General features: G+C 36.6%; 1 protein-coding gene across 1 annotated transcript; it reads left to right on the forward strand.

Annotated features, from left to right (window-relative positions):
* Positions 1–4,192: 4,192 nt before the first annotated feature.
* Positions 4,193–7,902, forward strand: Noc1 (Nucleolar complex protein 1). The gene is made up of 6 exons (XM_073986007.1): positions 4,193–4,560; positions 4,622–4,736; positions 4,794–5,147; positions 5,209–6,447; positions 6,605–7,471; positions 7,540–7,902. Exons 1-6 carry the CDS (start codon positions 4,306–4,308, stop codon positions 7,752–7,754), a joined length of 3,045 nt encoding a protein of 1,014 aa, XP_073842108.1. The 5' UTR covers positions 4,193–4,305; the 3' UTR covers positions 7,755–7,902.
* The last annotated feature ends 10,119 nt before the right edge of the window (positions 7,903–18,021 follow it).

Raw genomic sequence — 18,021 nt, forward strand, 5'->3', positions numbered from 1 at the left:
CCGCCGCTTCTCTTTTTTTAAGGTTTTAGCCCGCCGCCGATTACATCGGCTCAAATCGGCTAAAAATCGCCGCCGTCTACTCGATTGGAGATGGCGCACGCCGTACAAAAGTTCAAACATTTATGCATGACCAGAACAGAAACAATCGTCGCTTGCTTTGCTCGCTTTCCAAATGTCAAATTGTAAAGGAATGCCAGAGGCCCCTAAAGTGGAACGCAAGCGGATTTGCAAAGAGGCTCTGGTATTCCTTTATAATTTGACATTTGGGGAAGCAAGCGACGATTGATTCTGTTCTGGCCTTAAGAACAGGTTGCGTGTTCTCGGATAGATTTTAAACTTTATTTCGTATAGTTCTCACAGTACTAATTAAATTACACCAGTAATGTTTTGCGAAAACAACCCAGACTGTGTTGGCTCTTTTCATACACATGTCAGTTCGGCACTTATTGCTGGAGGGCGGTGACAAACTCGAACCCTTTGATAATTCAGGACAGGTTTTTAGGGACTTCCATGATATTGGATACCAATGTATCCGCAATTCTTTGCAGTCTTCAGCAATATTGTAGCACTAAAGTAGTAGAACTTATGTGTCAAACAGATGAACAAGGAAAAGCTGCATAAAACTCGTTAAAATATAGAAAAGTTTACATAATATCTGAAATTCTGGTCAGTAACAACTAAACTGTTGGAAGTTGAAACAAGTAACCATTCTAAAAATTGTCCAAATAATGTGACCATCAATTCTTCAGAACATTCTGGAACTCTAAAATTGTTATTTCACGATGTTTAAGGGGTATTTCATAACATACCTTTTACAAAACTTATGTATTTCAAACAATGTTCATACAGGCTGTTTATTCTCATGTAGGTGATTTCAATGAATTATTTAAATATTTACCAAATTGTTGTTGAAAAATTTGCTATAAAGGCCCCGGCACATACGGCGCGTTGAGCGTCGCGTTACAACAACCACATGAAAACTTCAAGAACAAACTTGGCATCACTTTCATTTTTTTCATGTGGTTGTTGTTTTTAACGCGTGACGCAACGCACAACGTACCGTATGTGCCGGGGCCATAAACAAGGCGATAGAGGCATTTTACAACAATATAATGTTCTGAAGAGTTGTGTTTACATTCCAGAGAATATTTTCCCAAAAGGTAATATTAAGAAGAATTTAACATTTTGGGAGATAAGCTGCGAAATATTCACAAATTATAGAATTTTTAGATATATTATAAAATTTGAGGCAATAAATGCAATTTTTCGAGTTCACTATTCCTCCAAATATTTTCTTCTTGCTCTTATCTACAAGTTTGCTGCAGATGTCAAAACAAGATTCGTACAGGTACCATTCAAAGTTTTCAACCCTGCTCTTCCCGAATTTCTAGTCTGGTTTCCTCTATCTCTTATAGTTTTCGAGATATAAAATCTGCTGTTTTGTTCCATATCCATAAAGTCTGGCCTATGGAACAAAAGAACTTTGAACTTTTTTTGTTCCATATCCATACCGTTTGGCGTATGGATAATGTTTATAAAAATTGCCCAATTTTGTCAAGTTGCGAACAATGTGGCGTATGGAAAAAATTGTTTTAAAAGACTAGCAGCCAGTTTCTGTATGTCGAAAGAAGAATGTGTGCGAATGAAACACACCCGAACTTTAGTTTTCGAAATAATTTTACCTTTGCTTTTGCTTCACAACAAAAAACAAATTTGAAATACACACAAGAGTTTGGACGTGTTTCATTCGCACACATTCTTCTTTCGACATACAGAAACAGGCTGTAGGTTTCAAAACTGAATACGAATAGTTTTTAAATCAATATGTTTTAAAATGTATTTTTATATGAAACTAAAATTTATTTTTGCTTCAATTTAACGCCTCCTGCTACACAAAAGACATGTAAGATAATTAAAATGCCAGAAAATTAATTGATTAATTAATTATTGCCACTATCAATAGTTCAAAGAACGATTATTGTTTTTTTTTTTCGAAAGGATTAAACGATGAAATAAGACAATAAAAATAAGCTTAAAAAAATTATATTTTTCGAAAGTGGAGGAGTCCACTCCTTAAATAAATGTAAAGAAAACGTATAACAATGACCCCTAAAGTATTTATTTTCTACTGCAAATGTTTTATTAAAGCCCTCGAAATCTCAGCTCTACGCCAGCACTTCACATAACGGAGGTAGAACGCAATTGATCAAAAGTTTGTTTATTAAAATGTGACATAAAGTGTTCCATGTGACACAATTTGTCAAAAACATGAAAAAAGATCCTATGGAACAAAACAACCTTTTTCATTTATAAAAATTGGCCATAAATTTTAGACTATAACAGATATCTGACTAAAATAAACTCCTAATATATTCTTTGAGTTTAGTTAAGTAGAACTGAGCTCGCAAAGTATTGGATTTTTGCTCCACATCTAGCCTGTATGTACTAAAACATTAACTTGAGTTTTTCTAGAATCAGGCAAATGGCGTATGGAACATTTAAGAATGACAACGACGATATGAATATGTTGCTATGAATTGTTAACCATGTCGTATGAACGGGTTAATTCGTGTACCTAATTATGATAACGAACGACGTGATTCAGATGCTGGGGCTGGATTCTTGTTCTATGAAAAAATGAAATGAAAAATATTGACAAATATATTTAGAATTGAGCCCCTGGTATGAACATGGCATTAAACAATTTTTCCTTTACTGCTAAACCTAAATAAAGACGGGACGTACACAAATATTTCACCTTTCTACCACAACAACGCTCTCTGAGCGTCCGTATTACCCAAATCCGCGACCAAAACTTATTTAAATGTTTTCATTCGTAAAATTAATAATTTTCCTTTACAATTAATTGGATTTCAGGTTTTGTTGGGCTTTTGTTTTCAAAATACAAATCACACACACACGCATACAAAACGTTCTGTCATAGTTGAATTTGTTCAACTTACAAAAAGTATATGCTCGACGTATTTCGGTAGTTCTCATAAGAATACATGTGTTCTACTTTTTTCATCACACACGCCCTGGATATACGCCCGTATATAGGTATGGGCCTTATAAATTTATAATTTATAATAGTTACAAAATGTTAACATTTTTTAGTAGAACAACAAAATCATCAAGAATATTTCCTCCCCACGATCTCTCAAAAAAACTTTTCTTTACGGCAATTTGTGTACTACAAAATATGGCAAAATTAGCCGCCAGTTAGTAAACTAATCGGCGCGCCGCCGCCGACTGTGTGTCAAATGTACTGAGCGAGTCGAAAAACTGGGTCGGCTTCGTTGTCTGCTCGAATGAAAAAATTTAAATTGACAAAAAGCTTTGGCTAACCTTTCTTATTAAACCATGGACATTTCATTGTTTTGTTTACAACATGGTACAAATACACAGGTAGCCGCATCGGCATTTGTTGGTAACATAAGGTGTCAAAATTTGACATCAATTCAATGCAGTTGACACATTATGTTACCATCAGCTGGCATGATAATGCTACCTGTATTATTGTACCATGGTTTACAAGTACAACTGGCAGTAACGTTACAAACAAAAACAAATTCCTTTGTGGTTGTTGTTCGAGTTGTATTTGTTGTAGTATTAACTTTACCTTCTATTTGTTCTACCATGGGCATTAATATTGAAAATAAATCATGGTTTAATAAGAAAGGTTAGCCAAAGCTTTATGCCAATTTAAATTTTTTTCATTCGAGTATTCCTAAAACTTCAAAACAATATACACAAACTGTGTATGTGTGTGTGGTGTTGGAATAATATGTCAAACAATTTTAAAAAACAATCGAATTCAATGATTTTTAAAATTATTTTTGGAATATTTGTATGGAAATAATTCATCAGGTTATCATTCAAACAAGCATTTTAACATACCCACAACTTGATTATGCGAAGAAACATTGGTCCTTCATTCATTTTTCGCGATTTTTATAAAATGCTCAAAATTGGTGTTGTAAACAAACCCACTTGTTGCTTAATTTTGAAGTTTTAGGAATTCAGGAAAAACAAGGGTTCTATAGATTTTTTTCATTTAAATCTACCTCTTTACTTATACCATGAAATAAATTTAAATTGAATAATAAAAATGGAACGAGTAAAATTGCAGAATGAAAAACCGGACTATCGTCATTTTGACGACTTTTCATAAAAATCATCTGGCAATGCTGGTTCGTTTGAGCTAGCTCGTTTCTACAGAACTCTACTAACACGTTTTTCTGTTTTTTCTGTTTTGTTTTGATAGCTTAATTGTCGGGAAACGGTCGGAAGAAAATTCTGAAAATGGTTGTTATGGCTGGAGAAGGAGGTCCTAAAAATAAGAAAATCATCTTTGATGATGAAGGTGATGTTGTGACAGAGGAAAAATCTCAGAAGAAAAAGAAAAACAAAGAGGCCAAGGAGGCAGTGGGCGACAACGAAGATGTTAATACTAAAAAACCTGTTAAGGTAAAGAAGGAAAAGGGTGGTGTTCCAACAAAGCACACAAAGAATGATGATATTGATGATGCAGAGACACCTAAGAAATGGTATGAGGTGGTAAGTATTACAGTGATCCACTAAGAAAGGAGAAGCAATTTTTAATAAAATTGTATTTTAGTACTCCCAGTATCCATCCAGCGAAGAAATTTTGGATATGAAAGACAGTGAACAAATGGAGCTGCACAATTTGTGTCGTAGCTCATACGAACAAGAGAAATCATCATTTATGAAAAGTAAGAGGAACTATTTCTAAACATAAATCCTTTAAACTTAGATGTCTATTTTTGTAGAAAATCCCTCGGATGCCCGCTGGTTACAGACTGCCTTGCACAAAGGTACTGCCAAAGATCGGGCTAATGCCGGCGCTTTGTTGGTTACAAGTAATCCCTTGGCCAATTTGGAAGCTTTATCCACATTGATTGGCTTCACAAAAATGTCCAACAAATCATGTGTTGAAGTCACAGCAATTATAACTGATTTATGGAAAGAAGTTCTTTTACCAGCTTTTCGTAAATTATATTCTATACAAATGCGTGGTGCCGATTGGAAAGCACTGCGTAAAGATAGCAACATAACAAAAGAACAACAGAGGAGAATTTATGCATATTGGCATTTTGAAAATGAATTAAAAGATTTGTATTTTGGTAAGGAGTAAAATTGAGTTCGTTATTTAAGAAATATTATTAAAACCCTTTCCAATTACAGAATTCCTTAAAAATCTACAACAAAGTTTACAAGGTGGCCAAGAAAACAATAAGACAACATCCATTGTGGCAGCATCACAATTGCTTATGTATGCTCCTGAAAAAGAGCAAATGCTTCTTACCATGCTGATAAATAAGTTGGGTGATCCCCTGCCCAAAGTGGCGTCAAAGGCTCTACATCATCTAACGGATGTGTCCCACAGACATCCAAATATGTGTGGTGTAATTGTAACCGAAGCTGAAAAGTTACTTTTCCGTAACAATATTTCCGAAAGAGCCCAACATTTTGCCCTGTGTTTTCTGGCCAGTATTGCTCCTGCTGGTAGACCAGAAGTTTGCACCAAATTGGTGAATATCTGTTTTGCCCTTTTCAAAGTTTTAGTACAAAGAGGCGCTGTGAACAGCCGTACCATGCAAGCCATTTTAAGATGTTTACAAAAGGCCATTGTTGAGGCTAAGCCTACGGATGGAAATAAAGAATTGTTGAGCAAAGATATGCAGGATACCATTTATCGTTTGGTCCATTTGGCCGATATACATGTGTCTATACAAACATTGGGTTTGTTATTGCAATTGGTAACGGTAAAAACTGAAAAGGGTGATCGTTTCTATAATGCCCTCTATAAAAAGTTATTGGACATGAACCTCACCACAATTGGCAATAAGGCGGCGGCCCAGCTGTTGCATATTGTACATCGTGCAGTGTACATTGATTCTCATGTCCCACGGGCGCAAGCCTTTGTGAAGAGGCTTTTACAATTGGCTTTGTATACGCCCTCAAATGTGGCGGCAGGTTGTTTGATTGTCATACAAAAGTTGCTGCAAACACGCAAGGAATTGTGTCCTGAGTATGTGAAGAAAAATGCCGATAACTCCTCAACAGCTCCTGTAGCACCAAAAATTCTACCCACCGATGAAGAGTTAAATAAATTCGATAGTGATGGTGAAGAAAAATATGAAGATGCTCCCGAAGATGCCAGTAAGGAAGAAGGGACTGAAGACACAAATGAAAAGGAGGAAAAACCATTGTCCACAGGCGGCTCTTCATGGCATCACACTAAGGTTGCAGTAAATAATACGGGTGATGTTAAAGTAAAAGATATGGCGCCAAGTAAATATGATCCCTTCCATCGTGTACCAGACTTTGCTGGAGCTGAATTTGCGTTGCAAAATGAATTGTTATTGCTGCGTAGACATATACATCCCACAATTGAAGTTTTTGCTGAAAATGTTTTGAATAGTAAGTAGTTAGTAACTATCTACGGTCACATTTGGAACATGTTATGTTTATGGACACCACACGGATCGCAATAATACTTTTGAAATATTTAATAATCCTAGTGGTGGCCCTAAAAGTTACCACAAGCTTCTCACAATTAAATTTCATCCTTTTCCAGATAAACGTATTGATTATTACGGTGATCCATTGAGAGATTTCGGTTTGGCTCATTTCCTTGAAAGATTTTCGTTTAAAAATCCCAAAAAACTAGATGATAAATCCCCAGCTTCCCAACATCCATTAACACACAAATCATACAAATCTTATGGATCACGAGGAATGTCTGTGAAATCGCTAACCAAAAACAACTGTACCGAGGAGGAAATGTTCATATTTAATTATCTTGAACACAAACGTAAACAAGCGGAATTAGTTAAGACTAAAACCGACGGTGATGATGATGATGAAGAAGAAGGTGGTCATCTACAGGCACGTGATGTAGATGATGATGAATTTGAAGACTATTTGGATGGATTTTTCGGTAAGAAGTCGAAAAAGGCCCAGAAAGAAGAAGATGGTGTGGTTAGTGATCCAGAGGAACTCGATTTCCTTAAAGATTTGGGTGTTGAACCAGGAAAGTCAGATGGAAAAATTAAAAAAGCCAAAAGTAAAAAGAAATCTGCGGATGAAGATGATGTTGAAGATATCGATGCTGATTGGGGTGATGATGATGGCGACGATGAGGATGTGGATGATGAAGATGAGGAAATTGATGGGGATGTGGAATTTGAGGGTAATGATGTTTCGGATGATGAAGAAGGTTCTATTGATTTCAACGAAGATGATGATGATGATGATATTGAAGAAGATGATGACGATGAAGAATTTGGTTTGGATGGGGAAGACGATTTTGATGATGGTGATAATTCTATGTCTGAAGAAATGTCTGATGATGAAATGCGACCACCCAAAGCCAAGAAATCTAAAAAGGATGCATCAGCTTTGAATGAACGTTCATTTGCCAAGAAATTGAAACATAGCACAGGTAGCATAATTTTCTGTAAATATTTTTAATAATTATTAACTAATTGTGGTTTTATTTATTTTTTTCAGACATGAGTTCACTATTTGCTGCAGCCGATGATTTTGCTGAACTCTTAGAGGAAACTGGCAAGACCAAGGGTCAAGGTACATCAAATGCTGTTTTCAATAAAGACAAATCATCACAGAAACAATTGGCATGGGAAGAAAAACGCCGTTCCAACAGCAAGAACTATTCCAAGAAATCTAAACCGAAAGGAAAAGGCAATTTTTCAAAGAGAAAGTAAAATTACAGTTTGCAATGAAAAACTATTCTGTTATAAATATTAATTTTTATTTAATGTTGATTTATTCAATAGAAAACTCAACGTTTATAGTATGTAACTCCCCCAATAAAACACTACTCCAAAAATTACAAATTTGGAAATAGACTTATAGCGTTGACCTTCTTCTTTCCTAATAGTGTACTCAAATACTGATTTTAATGTAGTGTACTCAAATACAGAGTTTTGGACTACTCATTCTTCGATATTAAGCTCGTTTTTGAATGTGATAAAAACTGAAGAATCATGTCAATTCTATTATGATTTTCATACTTATGTTGGTCTCAATTCGCATCTGGCTGAATATATGCCACGGACCACATGACAAGCAGAAATTGTTAAGCTGCCTAGCTAACCCCACTCACCTGTCTTCTGATAGTTTATAACGAAACCAGTCCAGGTTGCAGAATTTTGGAGTCTGCATACAGTGGAAACAGAACCAGATAACTGAAATAATACCCAAGAGAAGATATTTGCGTTGCTACAACAATAACAACCACACACCAATGTAGCAGCAATGTTTTAAGTAGATTTAATTTAATTAGTTTCAAAAATAAAATATATGAAAGGAAGCGGGCATACGTGTAGGGTTGATTTTCTATGGTTTTTCCGAACCTGTTCTACCTTCCTTATTGTACCATGCATTAATCACAAAAACATACGATTGTTCACAAGTACATTACTAAACATTGACTTTGCTCCTCCTACGTCACCATCAAAATGAATGCTAAGCATTCACATCCGCGAACGTGTTAAACAGTTCATCACACCTAGGGGAGCTTCCTGTTTTACTCTATTTCAGAATTTCACAAACGACAGACGTGTAAACGTATATAAATTATTCTCTATGGTATGGTTGAAGGCATCGTTCAAGAGCCATGTTGTTGTTTTAGCAGCTTCTATAAGTACATGTAAATCTTTATTTTATTGATTTGACTCTGCCTCCAGCTCCAAGTTCAGAAAGGACGCCACCTGAATAGGATTCGTCCAAGGAGAGAGTGGAGTTAAGTTAGTCGGGTTGGCTGGACAGTTAAACAGGTGCTGCGTAGTATGCGGACCGGTGTCACATGCTGGGCAGATACTCCGCGTGCATCAATCTTGGCCCAGTAAGAATTGAGGCGGCTACTCCAATCAGATCTAAGTTGTGCCAACACGAATCTCGTTTGCCTTGGCAGCTGTTGTTCTTCTGCTGCCACGGGTGATGGATGATCGTCGAGGACGATATTCGCAACCGCATCAGTGTGAATGTCCCTTAAACCTGCCTGGTATGCACGCTGATCTAGAGGTTCTCTTTTATATCTTTGGACCTCTCACTCCAGATCTCGATAATCCTCCCTAACTTGCCTGGGGGGTTCATGCATATCCACCAGATGGTGATTTGGGTTGTCTTGCCCAAGCAAGTACTGCATCGTCAACATCCTGTTGTGTCGACGCACAGGAAGGATCTTGGTCTCCTCATGTAAATGGTCCACTGCAGACATGAGGTGACACCCTGTAGCTGTTCTCAGGCAGCATTCTGGCAGATTTGTAGTTTATCCCATTGCGTATCACTTACGTTAGCGTTGTAGGTGGTTAACAAGGTTTCTTTATCCGCATCCAAGTGTTGCCGGCTAGGGACTTGACCTTGGCCCTGTTTCTCAGCTTAACGCAGATAACTGTAGTATGCTGGGACGACTTATACATGCTATCGAATGTGACCCCTAGAACTTTGGGGTAGTTTGAGGTCGGAATAATTGCACCGTCGACCTGCACATTCAATGGGAGCTTCATTTGCGCCGTCCATGGGGTAAATAGTGTGGCGACTTAGTGGTGGACATTTTCATATTCCTCGCGTGGAAAAACTCTACAAGATCAATGAGATAGGCATTTAGCCTGTCACAAACGTTACCGATGTTGGGACCTGACGCCATGAGTGTACAATCATCCGCATACGTTAACTCAATGCCGTCGGGAGAGCGTGGAATTTCAGAGAGGTAGCTGTTAAACAGTTCCGGAGATATCACGCCTCCTTGGGGAACTCCCTGCTTCACTCTACGGGGTTTGGAATTCCACGTATGACTGGCGACCACACAAATAGTTGATGACCCAGCGTTTCAGACAAGGCCGGAGGGTAATATTCTCTATATCCTCGAACAGCCTAGCATGGCTGACCGTATCAAACGCTTTGGTCAGAGCAAATGCTCCCATCACTGTTCGGTGATATGGTTTGTCCTGGTTGATTCCTCGTCCAATATATGTGGAAATGGTGTGCAGTGTTGTTGTGGTACTATGCTGTTTCCGGAATCCGTGTTGATGATCCGCAACTGGATAACACGTTCTGATGCTGGGGAGGAGTAATGCCTCGAGTATCTTTGCTACTGGCGATAGAAGTGAAATCGGTCTGTATGACTCACCTCTACTGGCTTCTTTGCTAAGTTTCAGCAGCGGGACTACCCTGCCCATCTTCCAGGCATCGGGAACTATTAGGGTGGCTAGCGTTAAGTTGAGGACCTTGCTTAAATACTAGACTCCCGGGTCATATAGCTGTTTTAGCATCACCATAGAAATTCCGTCAGGTCCATGCGCTTTGGATGACTTTGCGCCTCGGATAACATCTGCATCATCATCCATCGTAAATTGTGGCTGGTCGCTATCGGGGTGCTCGATAAATTGTCGGCAGAAATAGCCAGCGCACCTCTTCGGATCTGTCACAGCCACGCCGTTAAACGTGACAGATGTCCGATCGTCTCTCCTACCAGGGTCCGATAGCGCCTTAACCGTTGTCCACAATTTATTACAACCGGCTCCAATATTGCAGCACTTCAGATGTTCTAGCCACTTTTTCCGCTTGTGTTCACTGACTAATCTATTGACTTCCATTGTCAGTTCCCTGACTCTGGGGTCGTTAGGGTTCGTACGGCGAAGCTCATCACGCTCATTAGCTAATCCCGTCGCCTCTGCTGGGAAATTGGGTCTTATTTCAGGTATTCGACCAGCAGGAATAAAGAGAGCGGCTGCTGCAGTGATGATGTCTCGGAATTTCCTCTCTGCTACCCGAACATCAGAGGGATTGGGCAGTTCTCTGAAGCATTTATTAGTGAACTCTCTGAAACCTTGCCAATCCGCTGTCCCACGATTAATGAAAGTGTGGCGTTGACTGTTCCGTCGCACGGCCTGTTCTAGATCAGTTCTCGACTGATATGTATGGATATGGTGTGTAATGCTTTTGTGGTACTGGGCTTTCTTCTTCTCATCATCGCGAGTAGTGCTTCTTCGCTATTGGTGAAAGGAGGGAAATCGGTCTGTACGAATAGCCTCTGCTGGCATACTCTGGCAACTTAATAGGGTTCTGGCACAATATGGGTGGCTAACGATACATATATTGAGGACACTTCGGATGATTTCGCTCATTGTAAATATGTAAGGTTTTGTGTGCAAGAAGGATTTTGGTTTCTTTAGGTGTAGATTGTGTTGATAGGGTCTTTCAGAGGAATAAGTAGGTCCACTGTGTATAGTATCTACCCCATAAACGCCTTAAAAATATACGCTAGAAACTTCCAAAATGTCTGGCTGACTTCCGTATCGTCATTTGCTTTGTGTTGTTTAAAATTCGTTGTTGTTGTAACGGTGTTTATTATGTTTGTATGTTCGTTCTTCTGTTCTATCTGGCTCTGGATCTATCTCCAGTTCCAGGAAAGTGACTGCTTCGATGGGATGTAAACTTCGTCAAAATACTTCATCAGTTGCACACACTCATACATTGTTCCTCGAAAATGCAACTAAATGTATCAGAAATAAAAATGATACATGTTTGCTTTTTACCTGCGTTAAAAATGTGTATTTTTGATGCTTTGAAACAAGTCGCTTCGTAGTTGTTAAGTACAACGGCGTTAAGAAACATAATACTTCGCTGATTTTCAGTCATTTGTAAAGCAACTGACGATACGGAAGTCAGTCAATATGTAATTTCAAAATTATTTTTATGTTGTTGGGAAAATTACAACAATAATTTTATTACAAAGGGTTTGACATTTCATATTTGAACAGCTGTTCAATATGCCTTGTTCTCTACTTTATTCTTTGGTACATAGGTATTTTGAATAGATCAAATCCCTCTTAATTTTTCGCAAATTATTTTTAAGGACATTAGGACTCGATCCATGAATCCCGTATAGCATCATCATTTGCATCACATGCTATTTTTGACAGCGTAAAATAAATTCTTACCGTTGCAATTCGAATTCGCACTTGTTATTTTTTTGTATTTTTAATAGTTTCTTTGTTCGTTTATCACATTAATTTCCTTTTGCATACACCTAAACAAAATATTATGAATTATTATTTTTACTTTTTTTATTGGGTTTCAATTTTTTGTTTATTTTTTTTTTAATTTTTCACACCATTACTGATTTTTAACAGTATTTATTATCATTACTGTTTAATTGTTATGCTAAAAATGTATTAACTTTATATGTATGGTTTTAGTTCTTATTTTATTTTTTTTTATTTTTATTATTAATATTTGCTATTACATTATGTATAAGTTATCTTATAAAAACAAATTGTGTTAATAAAAATTATAATGAGCTTAGATATTTATGAAAAGGGATTAGTGTTGTTCTTGTTTTGTGGTGTATTTTGACATGTCATAAATGAAATTTACATTGATATTTCTAAGTATATAATTTTGTTCCGGGTTTTGGTTTTTACTACAGGTGTTACAATTGCTTGGAGTCAAACAAGGTGTATTCTTTTATATTTTGATGATAACCATTAGATAGACAATTAGAGATGTACACGAGTGATTTAATCCTAAGTTTGATAGTAAGATTTCACTATATACATATTTATGTATGTAGTATATTGTTTCCTTTTTTATTTCCACCAATTCCACTAAGTAGTAAGTTTTTTTTGTTCTTTTTTCGGTATATTTTTACAATTTTTTATTTCATGTATTTTTAAAATTGTGTTCCTTATATTGTTCTTTTTTACTTTTTTGTTTTTTCTTCTTTTTTTGATTTCTTTTAATTGTATTTTATTTGTAAATAAATGTTTTTTCTTTTTTCATTCGATCCACTGTGTGTTTTGAGTTTCTGTATTCTTGTTTTTTGTTTGTTTTTATTTGCGACTGAATGAACTTGTTCGGGAGAGTTAAGGCATCTTTTTCAAAGGCATCTGATCTGTTTAATTACCTATCAATAATTTAAATTTGTGTAATAAAATATAACAAAAAACATTGAGCGGGTATGGGTATCAAACGGTCTGTGTACAAAATGATGTTGTTAATTTGCATCTTAGGGTATGGGATAATAAAATTATGGTGGTGATCTGTGCTTGGTTGTGTTTTTTTACAATCAGATGATAGTTATATTACACATTGCGTTATTTTTTATTGCTCTCTGCATTCATTCATTCTGAGTCGAATCTTAAGAATATGTGACAAAAAAAGACTCACATTGAGAAATACAAAAGGAGTAAAATTCTTCATTCGTAACAAAAACGCCATTTTAGTCGGTTTTTTGAATCTTTGGTCTTTGTAGTTCGTCAATAACATAATTACCCCTTTGTTATGTAGAGAGCTAGATACTACCTGCGCAAAAAAATAAATTAACTGCACATAAAAGCTCAAACTTGAAATTACTTTTGTGCGGGGACTATAAAGGATCGGGCCTGAACATTCTACTCTCATATCTAACAGCGACTACGGGAATACAATACCATTGCTTTAATTAAAAAAGGGTTTGTGACATTAGGGGGCCAATTTGTCGAAAAGTTGCAATCAGGACCTTAAGGACTTGCATTGACAAATTTTACACGAAGCGAGATTTGATACTAAGCTGCATTTAAGACAATAACTGAACTTTTAGGGGGAGGTGCCAGAAGGAGTAGACCGATATGGACCAACTTCTACTTACTACCATGCGGGTGCCCAATTGATATTTGATCGCAATGTTATGTATACATGTACGGTAAAACCAACCATTGAAACCATTGACACATGAGTTTTCACGTATCAAAGTATATATCGTCCCTTTGCGGGTTTCAGGTAACGATATACATACTACCTTTAGCAATTCCAAATTACACCATAATTGGTTTTTTTGATTTTTTTAAATAAAACTATTTCTGGTAGATACGAGCATGGAAAACTGTTGTAGAGTTATGAAAATAGCTCTCATATAATGAAAAGACAACTTTTCCAAACTACAGTTATACAATTGTATGACAATGATGATGCCACATAAAAACCAAGTCCGGAAAATGATGTTGAATTTATCGGTCTAGCCAGAAAGATGTGAAGTTAGACGGTTGACGAGCGATGAGGCAGCAGGAGCGCAATCTGGCATGAGAATCGCGCACCCAATAATTTGAACCTCAGTCTACTATGTCCCGTACATAAGAAAGGAGACACGAGCACTGTGTGAACAACAAAAATATCAGGTTTAATCAGAACGTACATTCCCCGTGAGTTTTCTCTCTCTCTCTCTCTCCTTTAATTTGAAACGTCAGAAAGTCGAAACTCACGGCGAGTTAACATTCAGAGGATGGATGTTTAAAAGCTATTTCCCGCGAACATTGTAGTGAAGGAGAAGAGTGCATTTTGAAATCAAAACTATTTTGATTTTCATCAGCCTTGAAAGAATCACACATACATCCTCAAATTTTCCAAAATTTACACATACTATCACAAATGCAGTCTGATAGGTGAGTCCCCTGCAAACCATTGGAAGATTGTTGGACGATTTTTCGACCAAATTTTTCTTCAACGCTTCTTTCCGGCGATCTTTTAGCGAATTTTTATATAAAATTCACCCATGCGAGTAATTTGCCATTTGTAGACGATTCTCAAAAATTATTGTTTATAATCAATCGCTACGACAAATTACCTGTTATGCTTCTCGGCGATCTTTCCGCGAAGTTGTGTTATGTTCCGCTATTGTTAGAGCAGGCGAATAATATATTATTCTTCCGAACCCCGATCACGCGATTGTTACTAAAAGTTTTGATTTGGTTGCTTATAATTCTCATATACACATTCTTCATAACTTTGTTATAAATGGCACGTTATGAGTATTGACAAACATAGTAGTACATGTCTGGGTTTTGCCAAGTGGAATTAAGAAAGGCCCGAGAAGCAGTATAAACCACTATGTCATAAGGAATGATAAACAATTATAACAAATCAGAAAATAAAACAAAAAGTATAAAAATCAATGACAAAAAATGAAAGAAACAAAAAACAAAGAAAATTGAAAAATAAATTTTCTTTAATTTTTTGTTTATATTTTCTTCTTCTTAAGATCTTCAAAATGATTCGTCAGCGAATCTTGGTCGCGATTCGCATTCCATAAACAGTTACTTTAGGTTGGTGTTACGCAGAAGATTTTTAGGCGATATCGCCTGCGAAAAATTATCAGTCAGTCGTTTATCGACGTATGACATAAAGAAGAGAAGCAAACTTTCCCCCGAAAATTGTATATTGTTGTAAACAAAAACTAAACATCTGCGATCATTTTTTATAATGTTGTGTGAGAGGAGTGGACCTATATAGTCCTTATAGCTCATTTAGACTAGTCATAAATCCTCGACTGGATTTAAAAAATCCAGTACAAATCTCATTGCATTTTGATATACCTTTTGGAGGTTTTAAATGGTAGTCAGCTGATTTTTGTTCATAGCACAATTACCAAGGAAGATGCATCAGCCCATCTGATCGAATTTGAAACGTTAAAAGAAGTTGTTGTAGTTGGTACCCGAAGGATTGGGCCGACATGACCCGTCTCTAAAATTTATATTACGTAAAGCAATCGAAAATAATCGCCGATAACGAGTTATCGGTACTGAGGTGAAGGTTTATTTTTTAGTTTGACCAACAAAACGAATGAAAAACAAGTAAGAACGTATCAGTCAGCTGAGCCGACAGAGATATACCCTCAGACACGTACCCGAAGAAAAAAAGTTAACACAATACTTCTGTAGGTTTTTTAGGGGTCGATCATCGATAACAATTATCGTTGAGTGGCGTTGCCAGTTGTCAAAATTGATCCACGTATGGCGACACTCAACTGAAGTTACGAAACCAATTTTCAGTTGCAGTGAACATTTTCGAAGAAACAAGAAGTAAAATAGAAGGAAAAATAAACATGTTGTTAACAATTATTGATTCTTTGCATCATTAATTAATTTTGGGTGAAAATAACGACAAAACAGCAGTTCGAAATATTAATTGATAAACTGAGTGAAAATCCAAACTTAGCCCGAGGTGTTCGGGTTTTTGGTGAAACCAAAGCCACAGCGGATGAAGCGCGGAGGTCCATTTCGGACAGTTTAAACAGCCATGGACCTCCAACACGAACACCTGAAGAGTGGCAGAGAGTCTGGATTCACTTTAAAGCAAAGTTGAAAAAGAAAATGGCGAAGATTCAATGGTCAGGTTATATTCCAATCTTGGGTTGTTTTCCAAATTTGCTCGAAAACTCAGCCAAAATATTAAAATATTGTCCAGAATACACAAAAAAGTTATCCAAAGCGCAAATAATTTTTAAAATAGTTTTTTTTTTTGCGAAAAGAGGTCACAAGTTTGAAAAAACACTGATCGATAACATGTTTATCGACCACCCAGTTGAGTTGACATCAATGGTACAACATTTCATCTCAGACAACTGACAACTCAAGTGTAGTGGCAATGCAAAATCGACCCATTAGCTGTTGGGAAAATTTTCCAGGATGGAAAGGGCCGCAAAAAACTGCATGTTGCAACAAAATTCAGAATGATCCAAGACGAGTCCTTAAACTGCAATTTTTTCAAACTTTGGGTAGGGTGTACCCGTAGGAGTGATCCGATGTAGTACATATTCGGACCTAATACAAATCTTTAGGAAATAATACGATTTACAAAGTTTGAGCTAAATCGATTTCTCTCTTAAAGGGTTATTTAATACCCTAGACAGACGACAACGTTAATTTGCATTAACTGCCTTAATTCAAATTAATTCGTGCATTATCTACATTCTTAATGCACAGAATCAGGAAAGGAAATTTAAACTGAATTTAGGTATTTCAATATGGCAATGCTGTAAAAGAGCGCCCACATTCATGTAGGAGAGACAGCATATTCATGCTCTGAGACACAATTTGCATTGAAAATCAATTGTCTTTTGTCAAATTTCCATGTTTAAGAAAATTAAAAAGGAAAACAAATTAGAAATTTTCGCGTTTCTTTCAAATAAGTAGTGGTCTTTGTCGAATAGAATAACAGGTAATCGTTTTTAGCTCCTTCTATCAAATCTATTTTTAACATTTTTATTTTCACAAGCATTTCATTACCCACCTTGGTATCGAAAATAATATCTTCTTTAAATGTTCCTTTAGAGTTTTGCGACATTTTTAATATTTAAAAGACTCAAAAATATCGCGAATAAATTAAATTTATTTTTGCATGATCGTGGTGAAGAAGCCAATGGTAGAAAGTATATTTGTTTCGCATATTTTGGCGAACCTTTGTACAATTTTATGAAATGATCTGCTAGGTACAAGCAAACAACACAAACAGCTGTTTCATAAATGCTGAAACTATCGTCTGTCAGAGTAAAAAGTTAATTCAAATTAAGGAATTTTTAATGCAAATTAACTATGACGTCTGTCTAGGGTATTAGTCCATATTTGTATTAGGCAATTCTCCTTGCGGCAATTGTCAGTTTGAAGGAGAGAGAGGTGAGGCATATGGTAACCCTTGGCTTGTCAACACCCTCCCTCAACGACAAACTGATAATTGCCGCAAGGGAAATTGCCTAATATAAATATGGACTTACACATTAGCCAGGTTAGGTGGTGCCGGTAGGATTTTCTGGACCTTTTTGGGTCATTATCTCAGGAAGTATGGACTTGCCCACGAAAAAAAAATTACAACGTCGTAACAGGGGCCGCATCACAAATTAATAAAGGCCTGCGTACATAAGCTGCTTTGCCTGATTGCCTTGCTTTGCTGCTTCAATAAAAAATAAAAGAACAAAGAAGGCCGACCCAATTTCCAACTGATGGCAACCCAGTTCGAAATTTCGTCTTTATTCTATTATTTTTATTACGTCAGAAATGAAGCAGGTAAGCAAGGCAATCAGGCAAAGCAGCTTATGTACGCAGGCCTTAAGATCCGAGAGGAGTTGTTAAACTATACTTTTTTCAAATTTTGTGTGGAAGGTACCCAAATGAGTGGACCGATTTAGTCCATATTCGAACACGATCTATGCCTGAA

Source organism: Musca autumnalis, unplaced genomic scaffold (genome assembly GCF_047663935.1).
Source record: "Musca autumnalis isolate F117 unplaced genomic scaffold, ASM4766393v1 scaffold_4, whole genome shotgun sequence".
NCBI classification, from domain to species: Eukaryota; Metazoa; Arthropoda; class Insecta; order Diptera; family Muscidae; genus Musca; species Musca autumnalis.

What these genes read in the sequence shown, in the direction of transcription:
- Noc1 (XM_073986007.1), top strand. Translation starts at nt 4,306, where the DNA reads ATGGTTGTTATGGCTGGAGAAGGAGGTCCTAAAAATAAGAAAATCATC. An exon ending in GAAATCATCATTTATGAAAA is followed by an intron (nt 4,737 to 4,793) that starts GTAAGAGGAACT and finishes CTATTTTTGTAG; the next exon opens with AAAATCCCTCGGATGCCCGC. An exon ending in ATTAAAAGATTTGTATTTTG is followed by an intron (nt 5,148 to 5,208) that starts GTAAGGAGTAAA and finishes TTCCAATTACAG; the next exon opens with AATTCCTTAAAAATCTACAA.